This window comes from Pelobates fuscus, chromosome 1 (genome assembly GCF_036172605.1).
Source record: "Pelobates fuscus isolate aPelFus1 chromosome 1, aPelFus1.pri, whole genome shotgun sequence".
NCBI classification, from domain to species: domain Eukaryota; kingdom Metazoa; phylum Chordata; class Amphibia; order Anura; family Pelobatidae; genus Pelobates; species Pelobates fuscus.
The window spans coordinates 195,577,138-195,602,563 of record NC_086317.1 but is presented as its reverse complement, the minus strand read 5'-3'; the positions used below and the strand labels follow the sequence as shown (position 1 = coordinate 195,602,563).

Here is a 25,426-nt window from a genome sequence, read left to right as displayed (position 1 = left end):
AACGTTCAGCACTTCCATGCAAGGCATGGAGACGCTGAATGTAGGTGCTGCACACAGGAAGCACCTCTTGTGACTGTCTGAGTGACGGTCACTAGAGGTGTCACTAAGAAGCAATGTAAACACTGCCTTTTCTCTGAATGCCTTTGAGATTTTTAACAGCCAGTGAACTGCGCAAGGTAATGCATTATGTGCCGGTGGTGCAGAATGCCTTCTCTGGGTAGAGGCATATCCATTTGCCCATGCAGTCAAAGAGACTGTTGCAGAAGTTCATACCCAGGTGAGGGGTGGCCTCAGCATATCTATTTAGATTAGGGAACACATTTTACTGGAAGTGTCGTTCAGCAAGTAGCAACTATGTTGCTCTGCTCTCATCATGCTCAGTCAGCAAGAGCTGTATAAAAGGCACATGGAATATTGAAGAATAAGATAGGAAAGATAGTGGCGGAAACAAACCTTAAGTGGCCAGATGCACTCCCTCTTGCCTTGATGTATGTGTTTGTTTTTTCCCCAGCTCAGAAACATGGGTTGTCACCACATGAGATTTCGATGGTTAGATCAATGAGTATAGGTTGCTAGCCTAAAGAAATTGATTCACATATGATAAAAAAAAAAATGAATTGGTAATGTCATATTGCAGTCCGCTAACAAAACCTCTTTCAATTCTTAGGTCCAGCTGTACAGCCAACAGAAAAGAACCAAGCTTTCCATGCAATTGCACTTGGAAATACGTGATAATAAAGGACCTCTCCAGAAGGAACACAATTTAGGTTTAAAGAACTCTACCAAGTGTTACTAACTGCATATACAGCTGACAAAAGTTGTCATAATCTAATCTTGGCTTCACAAGTCCTGTTGTAAAATCACCAGTAGATCCATGACAGGACTATGGAATGACAGTACCAGGCATCCGTTTCCTAGAGGGGTATACTGTTTAATGTGTTTAATGTACTAAAGTGAATAAAGCTCTCTCTATATCTATATCTATATCTATATATGGTCAGAGAAACCGAGTAAGCGTTAACCATTATATTTACTAAATTCGGTTGTGGTGTGCCAAAACCGACATTCGGGTAGGCCTGTAAATAAAGAGGGCCCACCAAGATGGAATTTATGTACATAGGGAGTGGTGGGTGGGGTGACCAATCAACGTCAGCCTGGTATGGAGGTAGATTTGGGCTTATATCGGCCGGGTTATCCCCTCCCACAAATCCAGGCTCCATTTGTGGTCAGGGAAACAAGCCGAGTAAGCGTTAACAATTATATTTACTAAATTCAGTTGTGGTGTGCCGAAACCGACGTTCAGGGCAAAAAGAGATTTAACAAATCAAACTTTAATATGTGTGTAACTGTTAATAACAACCGTGATGATATGACATGTTTATCGTTATTTAGCTAACTCTTTGAAAGCTTGTCGGAGTTCTTTTTACGGTTGGGGTATATAAAGGTTGTATGCCGATGATTTCCATCATCCCAGTCTTTTGATTATGTGTACTGGAATGTTTTGACTAAAGGCAGCTGTTGCTGCCCCTATATGAAATGAATGGCCAGTGAAGACTGATGGATCACACCCTATTTTTTAAAATAAAGTTCTTATGTATATCATGAATTTACAGGTTGTCAGTGGGTTACCATGTAATCTCAGGAGCATTTTTGTTGTGATCTTTTAGGACCAGAAGAAAATGGTCGAGTAATTGAACTGGGCACCATTTGTTGCCTGTGGGGTATAGTGGTATGTCGACAGGTGGCCCCATTTGATTTGTCTTAGATTGCCATAGTGTCAAGACATAGTGGTCCGGTACTTTGTTTAGGTCAGCTATTTTTAGCATGTTGGTGGTATCATTTGTCTTTTCTACTTTGAATTCGTTTGGTCGTAAGAACCCGTAGAAGGACACAAATATAGCGGTTTTGATAGTGTTGTTTGTTTCAGTTTCAAACGGTTGCGTATCCAATGTGTCGGATAATGCTCTGAACTTGTTACCATCTATATGTTGTTGTTTCGTGGGTTTGTGACCTTATAATCTATGGATGCCTTTTACAATGTTTTTTATTGGGTTTGAGGACATTAAGATACTGTGATTGGGGTATGTGTTTATGACGTGGTATTGTATGCCTGTTAGGTATAGTATTATTGTATGCCCGAGTTTTAGATTTAGGTGGCAAGAAGAGGTATCTAATGACAATGGGTTTGTAATTTTGTATTCTGTAACAAATCTGTTGAAGATGGTTAGAGCTCAACAGTATGAGAGTCTGGTGTTGGCTGAGAGCGCCATTTGTGCTAGCATTATCCAGTGTGCCATGAGTATTGCTAGTCCAGGATGAGTTCTTGGAATAGCGGCGGTCTGTTTGAGATTCTCTCAGCCGAGGGATGTACTTGGTAGAAAACCTGTAGGTTAGAACGAGAGAGGGCATCAGCTGCTGTGTTTTAATAGCCCGGTACATGTTCGCACATTATGTGGAAGTGTTGTGTTGCTGTCAAGCACGTGAGTCTCCTGACTAGGCTCATGATTGTAAGGGATGAGGACCTGCCCTTGTTAATTATGTCACATGCCGCCGTGTTATCTGTGTAGCATTTTACTGTCTGTCCTTTCCAAAGGTGGCCCCACACTTGGGCTGCTGCAACTTTGGGGTAAATTTCAAAAAGGGCAGAGGTGATGCTGAATGATGGCAAATTTACTGTCTCTATCGGCCATACATCTCTGAACCATTTGTCTCCAAAAATGGCTGCGAACCCTGATTGGGCTGCTGTGTCTGTCCATAATACTGGGGAGTTTTCTGTTTATGCCGTTCCAGTGAGTCAAAAATATGCTACATATGGACAAATCTGTCCGTCCAGTGTGACTACGCTATCGTCGCTTGGTAGGTTTGGAAACAGAGTAAGGAGTCTGGAAACGAATGCGCGACCATGTGGTATTATTCTTATGGCAAAGTTCAGAGAACCCAGGTGGGATTGGAGTTCTTTCCGAGTCATAGTACCTCTAATGAGGAATAACGTGACTTCTGCCTTAATTCTCTGGACTGTGTAGACAGGAGACTCGCTTGCATCCTGACTGTGTCTAGGCATATCCCTAGAAATGTAAGTTTGGTGGTGGGACCTACTGTTTTGATCGTAGCTACCGGCACTCCTAGTGTGGAAAAAAGTGCTACTGTTTTGAGTATACTTTGGGGGAGTGGATTTGAGTCAGAAAGTCGTTTAAGTAATGAATTATGACTGGACAGCAGCTGAAATTCAATAGGAGCCAGCACAGTGTTTCTGCGAACAGATCGAACAGTTTGGGGCTACTCTTGGCCCGAAGGTTAACCGGTTGGCAAAATAATAAAAGCCTTTCCATTTTATTTCATGCAGATGCTTGAAGACATTGGAGATATCCATTTTGCCAAGCCAAGCTGCTTTCCCTGCCTTCAAGATTGCCTGCATGGCATTGTCTACCGTGGCATACTGCAAAGAAAATTCTTTGGAAGGTATTAGTGAATTTAGGCTTGGTATGATGACAGAATGAGGAGCAGAAAGGTCTATTATTAACCCCTTAGTGACCAGACCATTTTTCAATTGTATTACCGTTAAGGACCAGGGCTCTTTTTACATTTCTGCAGTGGTTGTGTTTAGATGTAATTTGCCTCTTACACATTTACTGTACCCATACATATTATATACCATTTTTCTCGCTATTAAATGTTCATTCTAAAGATACCATCATTTTCATCATATCATATAATTTACTAGAAAAAAAAAGTAAAATATGATAAAAAAAACAAACAAAAAAAACACAGCTGGCCATCATGCACCCATGTCCCAGTTGGAACATGTCTGAAGCCGACCAATGTAATTCACCTCCGTCAAACTGTATGTTTTTGAAAAGTACACACCCTAGGGCATTTCACATGGTGGCATTTGAACACTTTACATGCACTAATTCTACCACCAGTCTCTGTCAAACGTTTTTGTGGTGTTATTTTTCACTCACACATTCTACTTTGTGCATAGATTCTAAGCTCCTGTTAGGTGTTACTGCCAAAGGACACCACAATATGTACTTGGCATCATCTCCCGAGTACAGCGATAACACTCATGCATACGTTTGTCGGGTTCACTGGGGGGGTGCAAAGCGAAATGTCTGATATGCGTTTTTCAAATTTTATATATCTTGTTTGCCTATCTTGCTTTTGAGGGCCTTATCAGATATCCCAATGTATTTTCTTGCCATGAGCGTGCATATATTTGAAAAGTTTACACCCCACAGTAGTTGAAGAACGTGTGTGGAGGTGTCAGGATCGGGACAGGGATCCAACACGCAGAGTACAGACAGTAGAAAGGTACGTATACCGGACCTTAGAATGGCCGGACTAACGTACGGAGATATAGAGAATGGTCAAAGGCAAGCCGAGGTCGAGGGAACGAGAAGACAGGTAAGCGAGGAACAAGCCGAGTCAAAGGGTAACAGAGATAAGCAGAGTAATACAAACAAGCCGGGTCGGAACCAAAAGGATAACTGGAATACAAGAGCGCTGGGTGACTAGACAGGCTAGAACCACGACAGGGCAATGAGCAAATGGAAGAAGCACTGTTAAATACCCTGGCTCAGGAGAGTAAACACGCCTCCGACGAGTCCTGATTAGTCTCCAGACAATTAAGTGACAGGTCGGTCCGGGTTGGCGTCATGACGTCGACTGCTGGACGTCGTGTTACAAAAGGAAGTGGATCCCTCGCGGCCGGCGTGTAAATGACCGGAAGGACCGCGAGGGACGGAGGAAACAGCCCTTCTGGACGGATAAACTTCTAAGTCTCTACCTCTCTCAGAGGTAGAGACTTCAGGTACCCTGACAGGAGGTAACTGTTCAATCCTCAATTTTACACACGCACACCGCTATTTGACTGTGATTTAGGAGAGCCCGCTGTTGGTTATTGCAAGAACACACCCTGGGTTGTTTTCTGCGAGGCCTCCTAAGGACACCCATGCCCCCCCATGCATAGGTCTGCCAGGATTTGGGGAAGGTACGGTAACAATTGAATGACTTGCCATTTGAGTTGAAATTGAGAGTATGTCTTCTGATAGGCCTATCTTTAGCTTGGGGCTTATCACATACCCCAGTTTTATATATCGCCACAAAAGGGTACATACTTGAAACGTAGACACCCCGAGGTATTGCATGTATGTGGAGTGCTTTGATGCAACTTTTTTTAGCCAGACAAAAGATAAAACAAGTTGAAGAACGTGTGTGGAGGTAACTGTTCAATCCTCAATTTTACACACGCACACCGCTTTTTGACTGTGATTTAGGAGAGCCCGCTGTTGGTTATTGCAAGAACACACCCCGGGTTGTTTTCTGCGAGGCCTCCTAAGGACACCCATGCCCCCCCATGCATAGGTCTGCCAGGATTTGGGGAAGGTACGGTAACAATTGAATGACTTGCCATTTGAGTTGAAATTGAGAGTATGTCTTCTGATAGGCCTATCTTTAGCTTGGGGCTTATCACATACCCCAGTTTTATATATCGCCACAAAAGGGTACATACTTGAAACGTAGACACGCACACCGCTTTTTGACTGTGGAACACACCCCGGGTTTATCACGATTCCGGGAACCTAACACGCTAACAGACACACACACACACACACACACACAGAAAAGGTGCCGTACCGGACCTTAGAGTGGCCGGGCTAAGCACACACAGAATAGTCAGGAGACAAGCCGAGTCAGGGGAACCAGAAAACAGAATAACGAGAAACAAGCCAAGGTCAAAGGGTAGGAGAAAGTCACAAAGTCCGTTTAACAAGCCAGAGAGTACGTAACCACAAATCACAAGTTCAGAATCAATACTATACAGCAAAGACCACAACAGGGCAGGGAGGAACAGGAAAGGTGAGTATAAATACCCTAGGTTAAATTCTGATTGGATAACTTCCAATCAGAATTAACAATCACATGTGGGAGATATCTAAGCCTCCCACTGTGATTGTGGTACTGTTGCTTTAACGCCGGGTCACTCACGTGACCCCGGCGTTTGCATAAATCAACGACCTTCCAGCGTGCAGCGTTATACATGCTGCCGCTGGGAGGCGTGACGGATGCGAGCGGCGGAGAGGAGACGCCGCTCGCCGACAGGTAGGAGGAGGGGTTGTTTTCTGCGAGGCCTCCTAAGGACACCCATGCCCCCCATGCACGGGGTAAATGTAACAACCCCCCAATCTGCATTAGGTAGATTGCAACCTTTTTGTACCAGGCCCTTGTCTTTCGTATAACTAGGTAGGGCTGCAGCAGCTGATCTGCCAGATCAACCCCACCCATATGACGGTTATAGGCCTTGATGCACACTGGCTTCCTCGTTCTCTCAGCTCTGCCACGTACAGGGACCTCCACAGTCCCCTCAGTGTGGATGGTGGTAAGAAGGTACACATCCTTCTTGTCTCTGTACTTAACTGCCAACAGCTCCTCTTGGCGCAGAGCTGAGGTCTCCCCCCTCCGTAGCCGGGTGCGTGCAAGTTGTCCTGGGAAACCTGTGCTGTTCTTTTTAATTGTGCCGCAAGCTACTGTATCAAAACAGTACAGTAGCTTGAACAAAGGGACACTTGTATAAAAATTGTCAGTATACAAGTGGTACCCTTTGTTCATCAGGGGGAATATCAGGTCCCAGACAATCTTGCCACTGGTTCCCATATGTTCTGGGCAACCTGGAGGGTCAAGGTGGCTATCCTTTCCCTCGTACACCTGGAAGGCCTGAGTATACCCAGTCTCGCTATCACAGAGCTTATACATCTTTACACCATACCTAGAGCGCTTGGAAGGAACATACTGCTTGAATCCCAGCCTTCCCTTATACTTCATCAGGGATTCATCCACGCATATATTCCTTCCAGGTGTATAAGCCTCTGCAAACCTGGCAGCAAAGTGGGTAATCAGGGGGCGGATTTTATACAGCCTGTCAAACTGGGGATGCTCCCTAGGGGGACACAGGCTGTTGTCGCTGAAGTGCATGAAATGCAGAATCATTTCATACCTCTTCCTCGACATACATTGGGAGTAAATGGGGGTAGAGCAGATGGGGCTACTGCTCCAGTAGGAGCGGATGGAGGGCTTCTTTATGATGCCCATCAGCATAGTCAATGCCCAGAATCTTTTAAATTCTGGCACATCGATGGGGGCCCATTGCTGCTTTGCCGAAAAAGAGTCCGGTTTTGTAGCTCGGAATTGATGGGCATATAAATTAGTTTGGGCGACAATGTTCCCCAATACATCATCGCCCAGAAACACCTCCATAAACTGCTGAGGGCTAAATCCTGTGACATCCAAATTAATGCCAGGATTTGCAGTAAAGGATGGGATGTCTGGCCTCTGGTTATGAGGCACTACCCACTCCTCAGCAGTTCTGCCAGCTGGAGCAGCACGTCTCCTTCTGGCAGGGGGACTAGCAGGCACAGATACAACATCACCAGATACATCACTAGCAGTAGACACTGTATCGAGTGATGATGTATCTGAGCACCTGGCAGGGTCAAAATCAGGGTCAGAGTCTGACATAGACGTGTCAGACTCTAGCGCAAGGGTGGCATATGACTGCTCAGCGCGGGTTGTCTTCCGTGACCCGTGTGCCATGATCACAATTGCTTTACTTAGTGACCGGTCAAAAAAAAAAAAAAAATAACCCCTGAAAAAATTAACAGACAGCAAAATAAGTGATGCTGTGCAAGAGCCTGGGATCTGTATAGTGATCACTGGCAGGGCAGGGGTTAATCGTTCTGAAAAGAGCTTTTGGGTCTCAAAAAAGATCACAAAAAAAATGAGCCCCTAAAAAAAAAAAAGGCACAAACAGCAGAAAAGATCTGCTGTGCAAGAGCCAGTGATTATAGTGATCACTGGCAAGACAGGGGTTAATGGCTCTGAAAAGAGCCTTTGGGTCTCAAGATTTTACAAATCCCTACCTATAAATACCTAAATCTCTCTAGCTAAACCACAGATCTCTCTCTCTCTTTCTCACACTAAAACACAAGTGAAGAGAGGGAGGCAGATCCACACTAATCAGAGAAATGGGGAACACACTTGGGATGAAATTGCTAATGGGGCAAGCTGTGATTGTATGACTCCAGCCTGCCCCTTATGATGCGGCATGCTAGGGACGCCCCCAGAAGCCCCATGATTCACTGCCTTTCGAAAAAAAAAAAGGGGGGGGGGGGGGGGAGTTAATATTGATCATTTTCTTTATTTTATATTTATTTTTTTATATATATTATTTTATATGCACGGAGTGCCAGGACCCCTCAAGGCACTCATCACATGCAGTACATCACTGCTATACTATCAGAGCTTCCAGAGCTCAAAATAGGTGCAGACGTACCAGGTACGTCCAAGGTCATTATGGACTGTTTTCTGCCAGACGTACCTGATACGTCCGCAGTCGGGAAGGGGTTAAACGTTTTTTATTGTTGTATTTGCCAGTTGCAATGCCCAATGGGTTGGTTCGCCAACACGTGAATGGTGATGTTTGAAATGGCCCAAGCATGAAGCCTTTCTCAACTTCTGTCCGTAACAGAGTGTCTACTGTTGTAGCGTCTGTAGTGACTCATTGTAAATTGTCACATTCGATTGTGCCTGCCAGTAATGCAATTAACCCTGTTAAATAGTAAAAATTTTAAGTGATTTTAAAGAGTTAAATCCCTTTGTTTATGAATCCTAGTCACACCTCCCTGCATGTGACTTGCACAGCCTTCCTAAACACTTCCTGTAAAGAGGCATCTAATGCTTATCCTTCCTTTATTGCAAGTTCTGTTTAATTTAGATTTTCTTATCCCCTGCTATGTTAATAGCTTGCTAGACCCTGCAAGAGCCTCCTATATGTGATTAAAGTACAATTTACAGAGCAAGAGATACAATTGTTTAAGATAAATTACATCTGATTGAAAGTTAAACCAGTTTTTTTTGTGCAGGCGGTGTCAATCAGAGCCAGGGGAGGTATGGCAAGGGCTGCATAAACAGAAACAAAGTGATTTAACTCCTAAATGGTAGAGAATTGATCAGTGAAACCTGAGAGGCATGATATAAACACTAAAACTGCTTCATTAAGCTAATGTTGTTTAGGTGACTGTAGTGTTCCTTTAAATCGTATCACAGTAAAAAAAAAAAAACGCTTATCCGATTCTTCTGTTTACAGACTTGTTTGATAAGCTGCAAGGTTCCACTGTGTTTAAGAAAATTGTTCTCAGGGGGCATACAATTTAGTCAGATTTTACCAAGGTGATGAGTGGAAGACCACTCAAGGTGATAAGAGGCTTTTAACACTAGAATAGGGCATTATGAATACACTGTCATGCATTTTGGTTTAGATGTATTTAGAGACTTTTTAAACCATTTAGTCCTTGTGTACCTGGACGACATACTCATACATTCTCCAGATATCAAGACACATCATATACATGTACATACATTGTTACAGAGATTCTTGATAACTTTTGTAAACTTGAAAGTGTATTTTTAAGCAGGAGAAAGTGCAATTTCTGGGTTGCATCATTGCATCCAAAGTTTTACAAATGGATACCAAGAAAGTTTCAGATATTCTTGAAAAGCCCTTATCGCAATTATAAAAGGAGGTTCATTCACACTGTTTACCCTTCACTGCATTAACTAAGAAGGGTGTCCCCAAAGTTTGGACTCAAGAAGCTCTTCAAGCATTTGAGGTCCTTAACCCCTTAAGGACTGAGCCAAATATACACGTTGTGATGAAAACAAAACAAAAACTTGAATTTGCGCTATATGTCTGTTCAGGCGTAATTCACCTCTTTCATATTATGTGTACCCATAATATAATTTTATTCAGGGGAAACAGGGCTTTTATTTGACATCAAATATTTAGGTATAAAACACAATTTAATATGAATAAAATATAAAAAAAAAGTGAGAATTTTTTAAAAAAATGTTTTATTTTTTTCACCTTGAAATTCGCCAGATTGGTTACGTTGCCTTTGAGACCGTATGGTAGCCCAGGAATGAGAATTACCCCCATGATGGCATACCATTTGCAAAAGTAGACAACCCAATGTATTGCAAATGGAGTATGCCCAGTCTTTTTTAGTAGCCACTTGGTCACAAACACTGCCCAAAGTTAGTGTTAATATTTGAAAATGCAAAAAACAATTTGAACATCAATTTTGGCCAGTGTTTGTGACTAAGTGGCTACTAAAAAGACTGGACATACCCCATTTGCAATACCTTGGGTTGTCTACTTTTGCAAATGGTATGCCATTATGGGGGTAATTCTCATTCCTGGGCTACTGTACGGTCTCAAAGGCAACGTAACCAATCTGGCAAATTTCAAGATGAAAAAACTGAAACGCAAGCCTTATATTTGACTCTCTACCTTTTGAAAACACCTATTGGAAAGTTACAGGGTTAAATATAGTGCTAGCAAATTAAATTCCCTGGACTTTTGGCCTGGGTTGCCAGGCTGGTCCTGCTAATTGTAATTAATAAAATTACCTAATTATGTAAAAGCATTACATAAATATATACGTAGAATTATTATATATGTATGTGTGTATAATATATATATATATATATATATATATATATATATATATATATATATATAATTTAGAGAATCCTTGCACTCACGCTTACAGTTGGTGTTGGCCGGGTGCTTGCAATCCAGGGAAAAGCATATATTTGAAGATAGTGATCAGCACTCTCGGACTTAGAAAGGTTTAAAACTTACATGAAAGTTCCAGTGGGAACTGAAGCGTTGAACTTTTAATGGATTATCAATAAACTGTAAGTTTTAAACCTTTCTAAGTCCGAGAGTTAGACTTATACACACTCTGGGTCCTATGGGAAAATTATTTAACCCCTTAAGGACCAAACTTCTGGAATAAAAGGGAATCATGACATGTCACACATGTCATGTGTCCTTAAGGGGTTAAAGGGCATTATCTTAATGATCAGGGCTGTCTGCCCCCATCCCAGGTGCTGCAGCCTACTGGTAAATTTCCCGGTATCCCGGTGGGCTAGTCCGGCCCTGGATGCATGCCACTCCTTCCTACCAGTTTGTCATGGACGTAGATGCATCTGAATTAGGTGTAGGTGCTCTCCTATCCCAAAGAGAAAATCCTGAGAACCCCCTTCATCCTTGTGGCTTTTTTCTCTCGAAAATTGCCTTCAGCCAAGAAAAACTATGACATAAATAAGGAATTATTAGCTATAATATTAGCCCAAAAAGAATAGACATCTCTTGGATAGGTCCCAAACTCTAGTTACGATTCTCACTGATCATAAGAACCTCTCCTATATTGAAGATTCTAAGAGACTTAATTCCAGACAAGCTAGGTGGTCCTTATTTTTGTCCAGTTTCAACTATCTTATTACATACAGGTCTGGTTCACTTAACGCCAATGAAGATGCTCTATCTTGTATGTATGATAAGATTGACAACACAGACTCCAAGGTCATTGGCGTACACACAATCCATGGGGCCCCGGTGCGACAATTGATCCCCCCCCCCGGCACTTACTCTGTGCGGACCAGGGCTGCAACACATGGCGGCGGGCACCTGGTCGCAGGGCTGCGACTGCGGTATGTACGACAATGCATGCAAAAACACATACACTTTAAGGACCACTAAAGGCACTCAGATCACTTCAGCTCAATGAAATGGTCTGGGTGCCAGGTCCTTCTAGTTTTAACCCTGCAGCTGAAAACATAGCAGTTTCAGAGAAACTGCTATGTTTCACTGAGGGTTAATCCAGCCTCTAGTAGCTGTCTCACTGACAGCCACTAGAGGCGCTTCTGCGATTCTCACTGTGAAAAATCACATTGAGACGATGCTGGACGTACATGGGAAAGCATTGAATAATGCTTTCCTATGGGCGGTTTGAATGCGCGCGCGCGGCGGAGAGATCCCCAGCGCCAAGGGAGCCCGGCGCTGGAGAAAGGTAAGTGCTGAAGGGGTTTTAACCACACACACACACACTCTCACGAACAGACGCATACACACTAGCTAACAGACACACACATTTACTGACAGACACACACTCAGTGACAGACACACACTCAGTGACAGACACACATACACACTCACTTACAAAACATACTCTCACTGACAAACACACATTCACTAACAGACACCAAACAGACTCACTAACAGACACACACAAACTAACACACTCAGTAACAGACACACAGTAACACACTCACTGACACACTCACTAGCAGACACACACACACAAAAACTAACACACTCACTAGCAGACACACACAAACTAACACACTCACTAGCAGACACACACAAACTAACACACTCAGTAACAGACACACACCAACACTAACACACATACACACTCACATTTTTTTTTTTAATGTAATCCCCCAGCCTCCCTACCCTTGGGAGTGCTGAGGGGATTCCAGATTTCCCTGTGATCCAGTGGGGCTGCTGGGCAGCCGGTCCTGAAGGCAGCAAGGGAGCCATCAGGGGAGAATGCTCCCTCGCGCGCCCACCCAGGGTGACACCACTGCCAGCCTCGGTGGCCCTGAGGTGGCCAGCTTCTGGGCCCCCCAGGAGAAGAGGCTGGCAAACTGGCTTACATACCCGGGTCACAGGGCGGGTGGGCCCCCTGGTGGGTCGAGCCTGGTCGCAGCTGTGACCCCTGTGATCGCGGTATGTACACCAGTGTCCAAGCTCTCTACAATAGTTCCCTCCGATAATATCACAGACACTACTTTCACTAATCTTTGTTTTGTACTATTAGAGTCTATCCAAGCCGCTCAAATGGAAGCTCCCTCTCAATACACCTTTACGCAGGCTTTTTGTTGCTCTTACCCATCAAAAGGAATTATTATACCTATTTCATGATTCTGAATCAGCTGGTCATCCTATTTGCTATTTTTCAGCATTTCTGGTGGCCTTCCATAAGATGAGACATAAAAGACTACATTCTAGCATGTACAGTATGTTCTCAAAACAAGGTATCCCATCAGTTACCCATTGGTCTCTTACATCCTCTACCCATTCCACATTGGCCATGGTCCCATATTGCCATGGATTTTATGGTTGACTTGCCACCATCCAAGGGTAAACCACCATTTTGACCATGTGATAGCTTTACCAAAATGGGTCATGTTATACTGCTACCTTGTGGCGAAACCAGCTTCGCCACTGTGAACTGGAGAGGCCTGGCTGCTAGCCTCCTGCCCTGCGACTACGGCCCATGGACATATTGCTCTATAAACACTATATTTGGGCATGTAATAATTTATATTGCTGCTACTGGCCCTTTAAAATCAGCGATGGACATATTGGGACTTTTGGGACTAATGTCCCTTTAAGACTTTGTAACATATCACAGTAATACTGTCTTAAATATTATGTAGGCATTTATGTGTTCAGTTAAACTGGGGATATGTAGAAATGTGTGTTTTATGTGTTAAATGTATCAGTATGTAATTTTATGTCTTTTACTGTCTTTTTGCAACCATGTGGTTAATGGAGTCTGACTCTAGTCCTAGATAATTGGATTACTTCTCCAATTAACTCCAGGGCAGAAGGGAGGAAGCCGGATGCATTGTGGGGGATGTTTTACTTCTGTTTGGGCCAGATTGTGCCATGCTGCAAGCCAGGGCCCAAAAGATACTTTTAGTAACTTTTAAACCCCTGGTCGGATTCATGCCATTTTTTAATATGTTGTTCCCCTGAATGGATTGATTGTGGATATGTATTTTTATGTGAATGTGATGTATGGTTTTAAAGTTATGAAAGTTGTGTAAAAGTATATTTTACTCTGTATGCATAATGGGATTAAGTGTCACACTAAGGGGAGGGGATGTGTGGGAGGTAACATCTATGTCATTGGTTCTTTTATGCCTCCCCCTGGGTGTGGCCTGTATGTGTGAGTTGGAAATAAAAGCCAGACTGGGTGTCCCAGTCTAGAGTTCTTGCTTAACCCTCAAAGCGATGTGTCGTCTCGGTCTTTGGGGGAATGGGATTGTAAGCTGACTGCCAGGAGTGTAAGCCGATGTCTGCTTTTCTTGTTCAGCTGTCCCAGTGTTCGTGTGGTTCCAGTCGGGAGAATGGTGTTTGCAGTAGCTGTCGGTGCATCTGGAAAGGGGATTATCGCCTAAACTGGGTTTTACCCTCTTGTAAGTGAAACGGTCCGTTACATACCTAAATTACCTTCTTCCTCAGAATTAGCTGTCATTTTTGCTAGACAGGTGATTAGGTTGCATGGGATACCAACTCAAATAATATCTGATCAAGGTAGTCAATTTGTTTTCAGATTTTGGCATAACTTCTGTTCAGAATTGGGCATTCAACTGTCTTTCTCCTCTGCCTTCCATTCTCAGTCTAATGGAGCTGCAGAATGGACCAATCAGTCCACAGAATAGTTCTTGCATTGCTTGGTGTCTCATGTTAACAATTGGTTGGATCTGCTCCCATGGGCTGAGATGACAAACAATGCTGATCACAAATTCTCTGGACATTTTCCATTTTTTGTCACTTACAGTTACCATCCCAATGTCCTTCCAGCTGTATTCTCTGATCTGGGAATGTCTGTCCTGGACCAGCATCTTGCAAACCGGTCTACTATTTGGGAGCGGGTCAAGTCCATCTTCACCAAGGCTTCCGCTTCAAAGAAATACAAGGCACACACGCTTCGAAGGGCAGCTCCTACTTATCAGGCAGGGGAGAGGATCTGGTTGTCCACCAGGAATATTCGCCTCTGTATGCCCTCCATGAAATTGGCTCCTCATTTCATTGGTTCCTTAAAGGTTATTTGCAGGATTAATTCTGTCTCCTACGCTCTTCCTCTGCCTTCCAACCTTTGTATGCCTCATGTCTTTCACATTTCTCTTTTGAAGCCTCTGGTGTGTAATAGGTATACCTCTGCGCCTCGTTCTCCTTTGCCTCCATCTTTGGTCTAGTGGTATGAGGAGGATGAGGTATAACATATCCTTGATTTCCATTTCTCTAGAGGCTGTTTATAATACCTGAAGAGCGTTCTTGGGTGGGTGTCTCTGATCTACATGCTCCTCATTTGGTGTGTTGCTTTCATTCTGTCTATCCTGATCAGCCAGGTAGTTCCCGCCCTTTGGGTGGAGTTAGATGAGGGGGTACTGTCATACTTTAGGCTGCCACACGGCACATGCACCAAGTTGGGGGCAGTGCGGTGTTCTTTTTTTTTTTTTTTTTTTTAAATGACAGGTCATTATTGTGGGACACATCATTTGCCGTCCACAAGTCTCACTGCTTTGTGTGAATTGGTGCAGGGCAATGATGCTGTTCAATAGTATTTTGGTTGTCCCTATATCTTCTACCCTCTTTTTGAGAATCATTGCCCTGTTGTAGGTTATTCTATCCCGAGCATGAGTACTAAGTAGTTGTTGTTTTCTTGTTTCTAACCCAGCTTCGTATTGACTATTCTGATTTTTAATTTCCTTGTCTTTGGCTTGTTATAGCGTATTTTGAGTACCTATGGCATCCTTGACCATGGCTTTCTATTGACTCTGTATTATCGCCCATCTGGGGCACACGTTAAGCCCGGCTACACTAAGGTCCGGTATACGTATCTCCCTCTGTCCTTTACTTCATTTTTATTACTGTTTCCCTAAATTATGTGTGATGGGGTTACCGGTCATGTATCCTTCATATCCATGTGGCAAAAACAGAGATAATTATCTTCCGAAGATTGAGGGGAGTGCCGCTCAGCGGTCTTCTGCCCGGCTTGTGCGTAATGTCGGTGAACGCCGGCCGCTGCGGACACACTCAATTATATAGCCCCACGTCTGTCCACGGTAAAGTCGACATCGATGTGCGGGTGACGTCACGCAAAAGACGCACACGCACGTTTTGGGGTCAAGGGCTAGGTACATCCAATAGGATCTGCAAGAGGGTTATTTAAACTCACTTATTCCTCAGCTCATTGCCCTGTCGTGGTTTCCCTTAGATGCTTATCCGAGAGTGTGTTCCTGATTCTGTTTTTTGTTTTTTTGACTTTGGTTTAGTTTTGACTTCCCTAATTTCTGGTACCCTTGACTTTTGGCTTTTCCTTATCGCGGTGTCTCGTTCTGTGTCCCTGAGTTCGTCAAGTTTTCTGACTATTCTCGGTTACCTTAAGCCCTGCCATTCTATGGCCCAGTAAGACGTTACCCTTAGTTCTAGGGTGTGATACTATTCTGCGTGCTGGATCAATATAATCCTGACATTACCCTATCCTGACAATCATCTTGCTCATGATTGTGTTTCTTTATGCAGTGTTGGTACTGAAGTATGGATGTTGCATGTTCCTACTGCAATGTTCCCATTCCTCCTCCTCCATCACTATTGCCCTATTACAATATGAAGACGTTAGCAAAGGATTTTCAACTGGTCTGGAACGGGAAAGATCTAGCCATGAAGAGGTTGACAATCTGCACTTCCAGTTTGCTGTTCCATCATTTGTGGATCACTATTCAAAAGTCTCGGTCCTGCTCAAACGTGGCTTATGATGTTTTACAAACCTACTTATGCTACATAAAATGCTTTTTTTTTTTTTAATTAGAGTTGTAAAAAGGACCTTTTGAAAGAATGGAGTTCACTGTGCAAAACGATGTGTACAGTAGATAAACTGTTTTATGTTTAAAAAGAAGAAACCTAGTAGATGAGGAAGAAAATCTGGCACGTAGCTGTGTGGAAATACATTGTGTAAGAATTTAAATATATTCTTGTGAACTGAATGCATCTAAGAGTAACTAAGGGGTGAGCGTTTACAAAGAAGAGACCACAATAGCGGCCCAACTAGATGTATGATTTAGTGGAGATGCTTAAAGGGACACTATAGTCACCAGAACAACTACAGCGTATTGACTTTGCTGGTGAGTAGAATCACTACCTTCAGGCTTTTTGTTGTAAACACGGTCTTTTCAGAGAAAATGCGTGTTTACATTACAGCCTAGTGATAACTTCACTGGCCACTCCTCAGATAGCTGTTAGAGATCCTTCCTGGGTCATGGCTACCTAAAATGCATCCAAACATTCAGTGTCTCCACCCTCTGCATGCAGACACTGAACTTTCCTCATAGAGATTCATTGATTCAATTCATCTCTATGAGGAGAGGCTGATTGGCCAGGGCTGTGTTTGAATCATGCTGTCTCTGCCCCTGATCTGCCTCTTTGTCAGTCTCAGCCAATCTTATGGGGAAGCATTGTGATTGGATCAGGCTACCACTTCTGATGATGTCAGCACACTGCTTGTTTTTCTGAGTCTAACAGCATACAGAGTTACCGCTTCAGGCTTGAATACAGTAAGATTATTACTATATTTATGGAGGCATGAGGGACCCAGGGGGGCTAGATGGTGGTTTAAACACTATAGGGTCAGGAATACATGTTTGTGTTCCTGACACTATAGTGAACCTTTAATGAATATGTATATATGTTTTTTTTCGGCTTGATGAACTTTTTCTCTATTGTATTCTTTAGTTCTGCTCGTACTTAATATGGTAAAAAGAGGTCATGAGTCTGAAGAGGCATATGTTTAAAGATAACTGGATTGGAGGCTTTTGTGATTAAATTAATTAGATTATCAAACCTGTAATTCGTGAATTGTTATAACAGGATATAATAAAGTATAACTTATGCTTAGAAATGTGGGTGTTTAGCAGAAATGTATATCCAATGAAATGTAAATTAAGTATATGTATATTGGTATAAGTATATTAAGTAATCATGTGGCCATATATGCTGCCTTCTGATGAGACATTCCATTGTATAAATGTCACAGTTTTATTTAAGATCAATAAACAAGTTCTTAGACATGTGGGCATGAACTCTCTGACTCTGTGCCTTATTGAAGGTGGAGAAAAGATTAACACTTATGTTTTCTAATGCCAACTGTTAAGACCTGCAGTGGTTATGGTACTGCGGTCTTCTATTCCTTTCCCAACAGCTGAGCATAAGTGATTATAGCTGCAGCAGGGAGTAGAGGAATAGTGTAGATGAATGCAGCTTCCAAGACGATTCTCCCCAGCAAATAGAATATTCCCCAAACATGAGCCTAGACTTCATGAAGGGTGTAACAGGAATTAAGTTTATTGAAAACACACTGGCTTTTATGAGAAATCCTCCTGCAAGAGGACCTCCCACAGCAAACAAAGACATTAACCAATCATCATACAGTTTTACAGTAATACACGCCTTCCCGCTGCCTGGGAGATATTGAGATAAGTTAAGGAATAAATCAATTATCTCCAGGCAAAGGGCACACAATTTTCCCAAAAGTTGGAACACCCCTTTCCCCACAAGGTATGCCCACAAATTACATATCCCCTGATGGCCCCGACCTGGGGGACAAACATATCCAAATTTCACCCAGATCGGTTCAGGGGTTCTTTAAAAGTATGGAGTCATATGTTACCGACTACACACGAGGCTCCTGCCCAAAACAGTTCCACGAATTCAGCGTGTGCGGTCCGTCAATTCAGAAAACGGTAAAAAAATGAACAAAGTAACGAATGGATCCTCCTGGCTCATAAGAGTGATTGCTCCCCTTGTCCGTACGAACAAAACTACCGAATGGCGCTCTCCTGGCTGTTCGGTAATTAAGAGAAGCAGGCGTTCGGTAGTTTCAGCGGTGGTTCGTGAGGTTGAGTGTCCTATTTTAGTTCCAGACACTCGACGACCAAGTCCCGCTGACTCCCCTCGTGCGAACAAGATGTCCGCCGTTTTCTATTCCACGTGGTGTTAGGCTATACGAACAGCGGCTGCTCAGGGAGCACTTAATAGTTGGTTCTTTTGAAGTTAATGAGCCAGGAGGATGGTCACTGTTCGGTAGTTTCAAACTACTAACCAATATTCAATATCCATGCAGTAAATGGAGGAAAAACACAGAATAAAGGAGAAAATGTTAAATAAAAGTCTATTTTCTTCACACCAACTGAATGAAGACTACAGGGCTTGTGGAGGAACTTGCATATCAGTCACCTTCCTAGGGACTATAGGCCCTCTGTTGAAACTGAAAATAGACTATGTGGTCCTGACCACAGGTACTGTGGCTATCAGGTTTAAAATAGTTGGGAAAGTCTACTTTGTGTAACTAGTTATAGTTAAACTTATTGCAAGTCCATTTTGTGTGTTTCTTTCCTATCCCATCCCTGTCTTGATGTTTTCCCAAGAGATTTTAACCCTATTTTACCAGGAAAGGGCTTCCACACCATTTCAAAATTGCACTGCCACTCCTTTAAGTCTCCCATAGAGCCTACAGTTCTTGTCATGTATGTCTTCTCCCATCCTTGTTATGTAAAATTTGTGTCCATTTATACTGTGTGTTTCCTCAATACAGTAGTACTAGTGTCTGGCTGATATTTGTGGAGGAATTTGGAGATTTCTGATAATAGTGCATCAGGCATAGGCTCTCTGCAGGATTTTCCCCTTTGGAGAAGGGACAAACGCTGGGCAGAGTAGCTCTGGATTACAAGCCATGGAATCTTAAAGTTTGGTATTAAAGGAACACTCCAAAAACTATAACCACCACATAGCACTGTAGTGGTTATGGTGTTATGAGTGCCCTGGCATTCCCGCCCCCATTATAATTAGTCAAACAAGTTTAAAACCAGTTTTACTTCATGCCAGTCGCCACTCTCCACCTCCTCTATATCTGACAGACCGTCAGACGTTCAAGTTCAAGGATAGTGCAGTGCAGGGTTAGCTCTTTGGCTGGTCGCTCTCTGTCAATGAGCTAAGCACAGCAGTGAAGTGCTTAGCTCACGAGCGGTAACAGATGCTCATTAAGAGGAGTTTCCACCACAATGCAAATTGCAGAGGAGCTGGTGAACAGCAGATGGTAATTCCCAGGTAAAAAGTCAAGCCGTTCTAAAATGGTTTTGCTACTTACAATGGGTTGGATGCCAGGACACTCCTGCCACCATAACCACTACAGTGTCGTGTAGTGGTTATGGCGCTTGAAGGTTTCCTCTAATATTTTAGAAAAGTTTAAAGATCATTGACATAACATCTGGCAACAGAGCCAGTCTATGTCCAGGCAGTGTCAAATCAGTTAAAATTCATTATTCAAAACATTTTACAATGAACAATGACAAGACTGAGCACTTACCAACATAATAATTGTTGCAAACAACCGAGTGGCTTCAAACATTCTTTTTAACTGCTTAAGAGGCCCCATGAGAAACATTGTGCTGAAATAAAAAACAAGAAAAAATTAGATACTGAAGACGATAGTGATAGTTATTTAAATGAAATGTAAAACATTTTAATAAAATCTGAAAAGATTAGCAATATATACAATGGGTATCTGACAAGGATATAAGACCAGTAATTGACATATATTTAATGTGTGTTATTGCCTAACAAAGAGGAGGAATAATCTTGCAATTATTAAACAAAATAAGATTGGATTCAACTACACAAACTGCCTATTAAGTGGTAACGTCTATTTACTAGGTAACGTCTATTTACTAGCTTGTGTATCTTGAGTTGGAAGAAAAGATGCCTTGCCTCATGGAAATTGTCATTTCAGTTATCATTTACTAGTAGGTATGAATTAAAATAGTTAATCCCTAAATAGTGTAAAAATTAGCTTTAGAAATACCTTTTATAATATTTAGCTTGATCACATTTTCTTTTCCTCCTGTGAATGCATGTCATTTCCCCTTTTGCTTTTTTCCTGCTTCCTGTATTTAAGCTGGACTGTCCACCAATGGCCATGCTCCTGTGATTCTCTATACAGTGGTTCCCAACCCAGTCCTCAAGTAACCCCCAACAGTCCAGGATTTAAGGATTACCCAGTTGTATCTAAGGTGTTTTTAGAAAGAAAGAAAAAAACACTTTTAGACACAACAGGGTAATCCCTAAATCCTGGACTGTTAGGGGTACTTGAGGACTGGGTTGGGAATCCATGCTCTTTGAGAATCAGTAATGACATGCCTTAGTGGGCGTGTCTGAGCTTTGTGACATAATTAGGGATTATTCTAGGGCTAGTGACTGAATAATCTAAATTTTATTAACGACAGGAGGCGAATATTTGCTTTATCTTTCTTTACTGAACCTCCCAGCAGCAAAGAAATAGTTAACAATAACGTAAAATTATTCAACCAGAGTGTATAACAGTATTATATGATGTCATCAAGCTCCTCCCATATCCTCTTTCTTGCTGTAGCCAACGATATCCGAGTATCAACCATGTAAACCGTAACTATGAACTGTAGACCAATTTGAGGTCCTGATGTAGTCAACTTTCAACGGGATTGATGAATCCATATATCACAAGTGTTGGGATTTTTCACACTAAAGGGAAGTAGAGAAAAAACCATGAGAGTATAGGTTCTCATACTAGTTGAATGCAAGTTTATGGCATGCACCTTAGGAACAACAATTTTAATACATTTCATGTAAAATGATGTTGAGTATATTAAACTCTTGGTTAGAGTGTTGTGGAGTAAACCTATGACAGATTATGTATGAATGTGTTTGGAACAGATCGACTAGAAAAAATATGAAGTAACTTACCTTAGGGCGGTTATAAATGACAATGAAAATAAAGAAGGGAGGGAAAATATTCGCCTCCTGTCGTTAATAAAAATTTAGATTATTCAGTCACTAGGGCTAGAATAATCCCTAATTTTATGGCAAGACAGGAGGCTTCATATTTGCTGTTTTAACGCTCCTAAATGATAGAAGATGCAGCATAGGTTTGAAAAGGAATGTACGAAAGGTAGACTCCCTGGACCAATCCGCAGACGACAAAATGTCTGAGAGGGAGCTAACTGCATGAAAGGCTGAGGATGCGGCTGCTCCTCTGACTGAATGCGCTCCAAAAGAGGAGTCAACACCTGCTTGGGCTAGTATCCATCTGATCCACCGCGTGACGGTGGGAGCGGACACCGATTTGTGTGGTTTGACATGGGACACGAGAAGGGGTCCTGTAGGGGAACGCAGAGTGGTTGTGGCATCTATATAGTGCCTTACGCAGAGCGTCACACAGAGTGACTGTCTATTCGGAAAATAAGGGTAGAATAAAGAGGAGGAATTAGTCTTTGTACGCCTGGTGATGTGAAATTTAACGCCTTCAGGCGAGAAAACTACAGCGTGGAAATCGAATGTTTGAATGTCTGAGACCCTACGGAAGAATACCAGACATAGGAGTAAGGCCAGTTTGGCAGAGAGTTGACGTAACGTCAAATTCTCATTAGAGGGCCAGGATTCTAAAAGGGAAAAAACCTGAGTGACATCCCAGAAACTGGAATATTTAGGAAGAGGGGGTCTGGCTAGCCTGATTCCTCGTAAACGTCTACAAACTGACGGGTGTTTTCCTATTGATGCATTGTCAATAGGGTTGTGGGCCGCAGAAATAGCTGATCTAAAAACATTAATTGATCTATAGGACTTGCCTTGATCAAAAAGGGTAGACAGAAAATTTAGAATGATCGTCAGAGGTGCTGAAAAGGAATCGGTATCCCTTTCCAAACATCAGCTGACCCATGTCCGCCATGCAGCAAGGTAAGCTCGTCTAGTGCCTGGGGCCCAGGAGTCCGAGACATTCCTGGATCCCCTGAAACGGTCCAAGCTACAAGCTGGAGCCGACCTTGAAGGGCGAGTGGGTGACAGAGGCCTGCTGGATTCCTGAGGATGTCGGGGAGTAGAATTGGGTAATTTGCAGATAATTCTAGTAGGGTTGGGAACCAAGTCTGGGCTCTCCATAGAGGAGTGACAATGACTACTAGGGCTTTGACCCGGTAAAGGGTGCGTTGGATCATGGAGAAAGGTGGGAACGCATATGCGCCTGTCTCCGGCCAAGGGTGTAGAAAGGCATCGACTGCCCGGGACTGGGGATTTGGGAGCCAGCTGAAAAAGGCATCCGTCTGGCGCTTTAGCCGAGATGCGAATAGGTCCAGTGTGAGGGGCCCGCAAAGACAGTGAATTTGATAGAACAGGCGGGGAGCCAATTGCCAGTCGCTTACGTCCCTCCAATGGCGGGAGAACCAATCTGGGACTAGGTTGTCCGTGCCCAGAAGGTATTCCGCTCTGATGGATAAATTCCGCTCTAGGCAGAATTGGTAGAGTTCCTTGGTAAGGTCAGACAGTAACTTGGAACGGGAACCTCCTAACCGAGTCACACAACGTACAGCAGAAATGTTGTCCATGCGTAGTACTAGCGATCAATTGAAACAATCTTTTGCGAAACTGCGAATCGCAAAAGATCCTGCGATCAATTCTAGGTAATTGATGTGCAGTGCTTGTTCGGAGGGGGACCATAGGCCCCCGGTGGACAGTTTGGAGCAGGTAGCGCCCCAACCCAGGAGACTGGCATCGGATTCCAGAATGAAGTCTGGTTGCGATCCGAAAATGGCTTTGCCATTCCAGGCTTCCATGTTGTGAAGCCACCAGTGAAGTTCTATACAAACTTTGTCTGTTAGATAGATGTACTGATCGTAGGAGGTGGAAAGGTGTAGATAGTATGTCTTGAGCCGTTGCATGGCTCGGTAATGTAAAGGTCCCAGGTAAATGGCTTGGATAGAGGCGGGCAGTAGGCCTATGGTATGGGCCAGATCGCATGGGCGAATCTGGTGGGCTGCTAATTTGCAAATGTCTTTTTTTATAGTTTTGATTTTTGCGGAGGGTAGTTGCAAAATCGCCTGTACGGAATCTATCAGAAATCCGAGAAACTGAACCTTCTGAGAGTTACTTCACAGGGCACTGTCACCATGTGCAGGGACCAACATTCTAAGTATGGGCCTGCACTTTAGCACATTCTAATCTGTCCTTTTTTCTTTTCCTCCTTTTTGGTCTTTTCCCAGCAAGAAGTGGGGTATTGAATAGATTTATACTTGTTTCATTATCAAGGCATTGCTTATAGCCACTATAGGTTTGTTAGATCTTTTGATAGTGCTGTTGCAATTTTCACTGTCTATCATTCTGTTAGCCCCTATCTGTAAATAGTGGCGGACTGGATAGATTGTATCTGTTGGGCAATTTATATTAAGCACATTATCCCATACATAGCTACATTGTGTGGCTTTTTTGTTTCATAATTCCAAACAGGTTCTTTCTACCCCACTCATTTATATGGATAATTCTGTATTACTAGACTAATCAGTCTTCATTATGTCTTTATAGATTGTTTTCAGGCTGCCTTCTGTCTTTGATTCACAGACGCTGTGGGTTTTAGACCAGGCTTGTAGTCTATAATGCATATATACATTTCATTTTTTATTTTCAGACATTGACCGAGTACATATTATTAAAGTCAGGAGTCTGAACCAGTATAGAGAATCATAGTAAGCTGGTACAGCCACTTGGCTGTGGAGATTGATTGATTGTTTCTGACCTCTAACTGGGTAATATGATCAAACATTGATACTATTATATTTATTATTCTTCATTTGATACTATATTATTTAGATTTCCAGTTAGTACTCACACATCTGGACCAGTTTTTCAGTGGTGTGAATACATCTTGTTACTTTAGCAATAGGGGTTAAGCCCCAAATGACACTTCTGGAGTGTCAATAAAGGTGTACTTTCTACGGAGTGTGTTGACTAGTCCTACTCGTAGATTTATCTTTTCTTTGGAGTATTTTGAACCCTTGGACTGTGTGTAGGACCCATAGGTCCTGTGAAATCAATCCCCACTGTTGGAAAAAATGGGTTAGTCAACCTGCTACAGGTACATTGAAAAAAGGAAGGTTCATTACCTGGAGCAGTGCGTCCGCATAAGGAGGCAGATCCACGTCCCCAGATAGATTCTCTATTGGTGAATAACTGCCTGTGGTAGGGTCGGGGTTGTCCTGAGTGCCAATAATTCTCTGAAGGGCGAGGCCTGTAGCCTGTGAAGGCAACTCTGCTGTTCGTTCGGCCTCTATAACGTCCAGCTCTCCCAGAAAAACGGTCTGACTGGGAACGAAAAACCCTGCGCAAGGAGGATTGGGCCTTATTTAGGGTAGTGAATACCGCTACATGTTTGGAGAGATCCCTCATAAACGAGTCTCCAAAGAGCAATCCGTTGGCCTCTGGTCCCAGTTCTCGGGAGCTCAGATTGGCTAATTTAGCATTCAGCTTGTATAGTGCCCCCCTGCGTCTCTCAGTGGATATAGCCACATTTGCGTTGCCTAGGAAGCATAAGGCTCTCTGGGCCAATTCCCTGGCGGTGTTTGGGTCAAACTCCCCACTAGTTATGGCTTCGTCAGCTAGTATGAAAATTTGAATGATGGGGCGCCAGCAATGTCCAGGAGTTTATCCTGGGCTGTCTTAAGACCCTGCTCAATGCCCTTGCGAGGATCTTTCCCCATCTTAGTGAGGAAGGTCACAAATAGTGGGTCAAACTCTGGCATGGGAACCACCTTGTTTGGAATGGTAGGTCGAGGGCACTCGGTTCTGAGTTTTGCCCTGATTTCTTTTTCAAGTTGCTTACGTAACCACATCTTGCAGAAGTTAGAAATATGGTCCGGTGGGGCCCATTCGTCC

General features: G+C 43.0%; 1 protein-coding gene across 1 annotated transcript in view; it reads right to left on the bottom strand.

Moving 5' to 3' along the window:
• Positions 1–25,426, bottom strand: part of LOC134590896 (vesicle transport protein SFT2B-like) — a 147,545-nt gene that overhangs the window by 71,767 nt on the left and 50,352 nt on the right. The window contains exon 4 of the mRNA XM_063444434.1: positions 20,061–20,142. Coding sequence (XP_063300504.1) covers positions 20,061–20,142 — 82 coding nt within the window. The remainder of the gene's footprint in view (positions 1–20,060; positions 20,143–25,426) is intronic.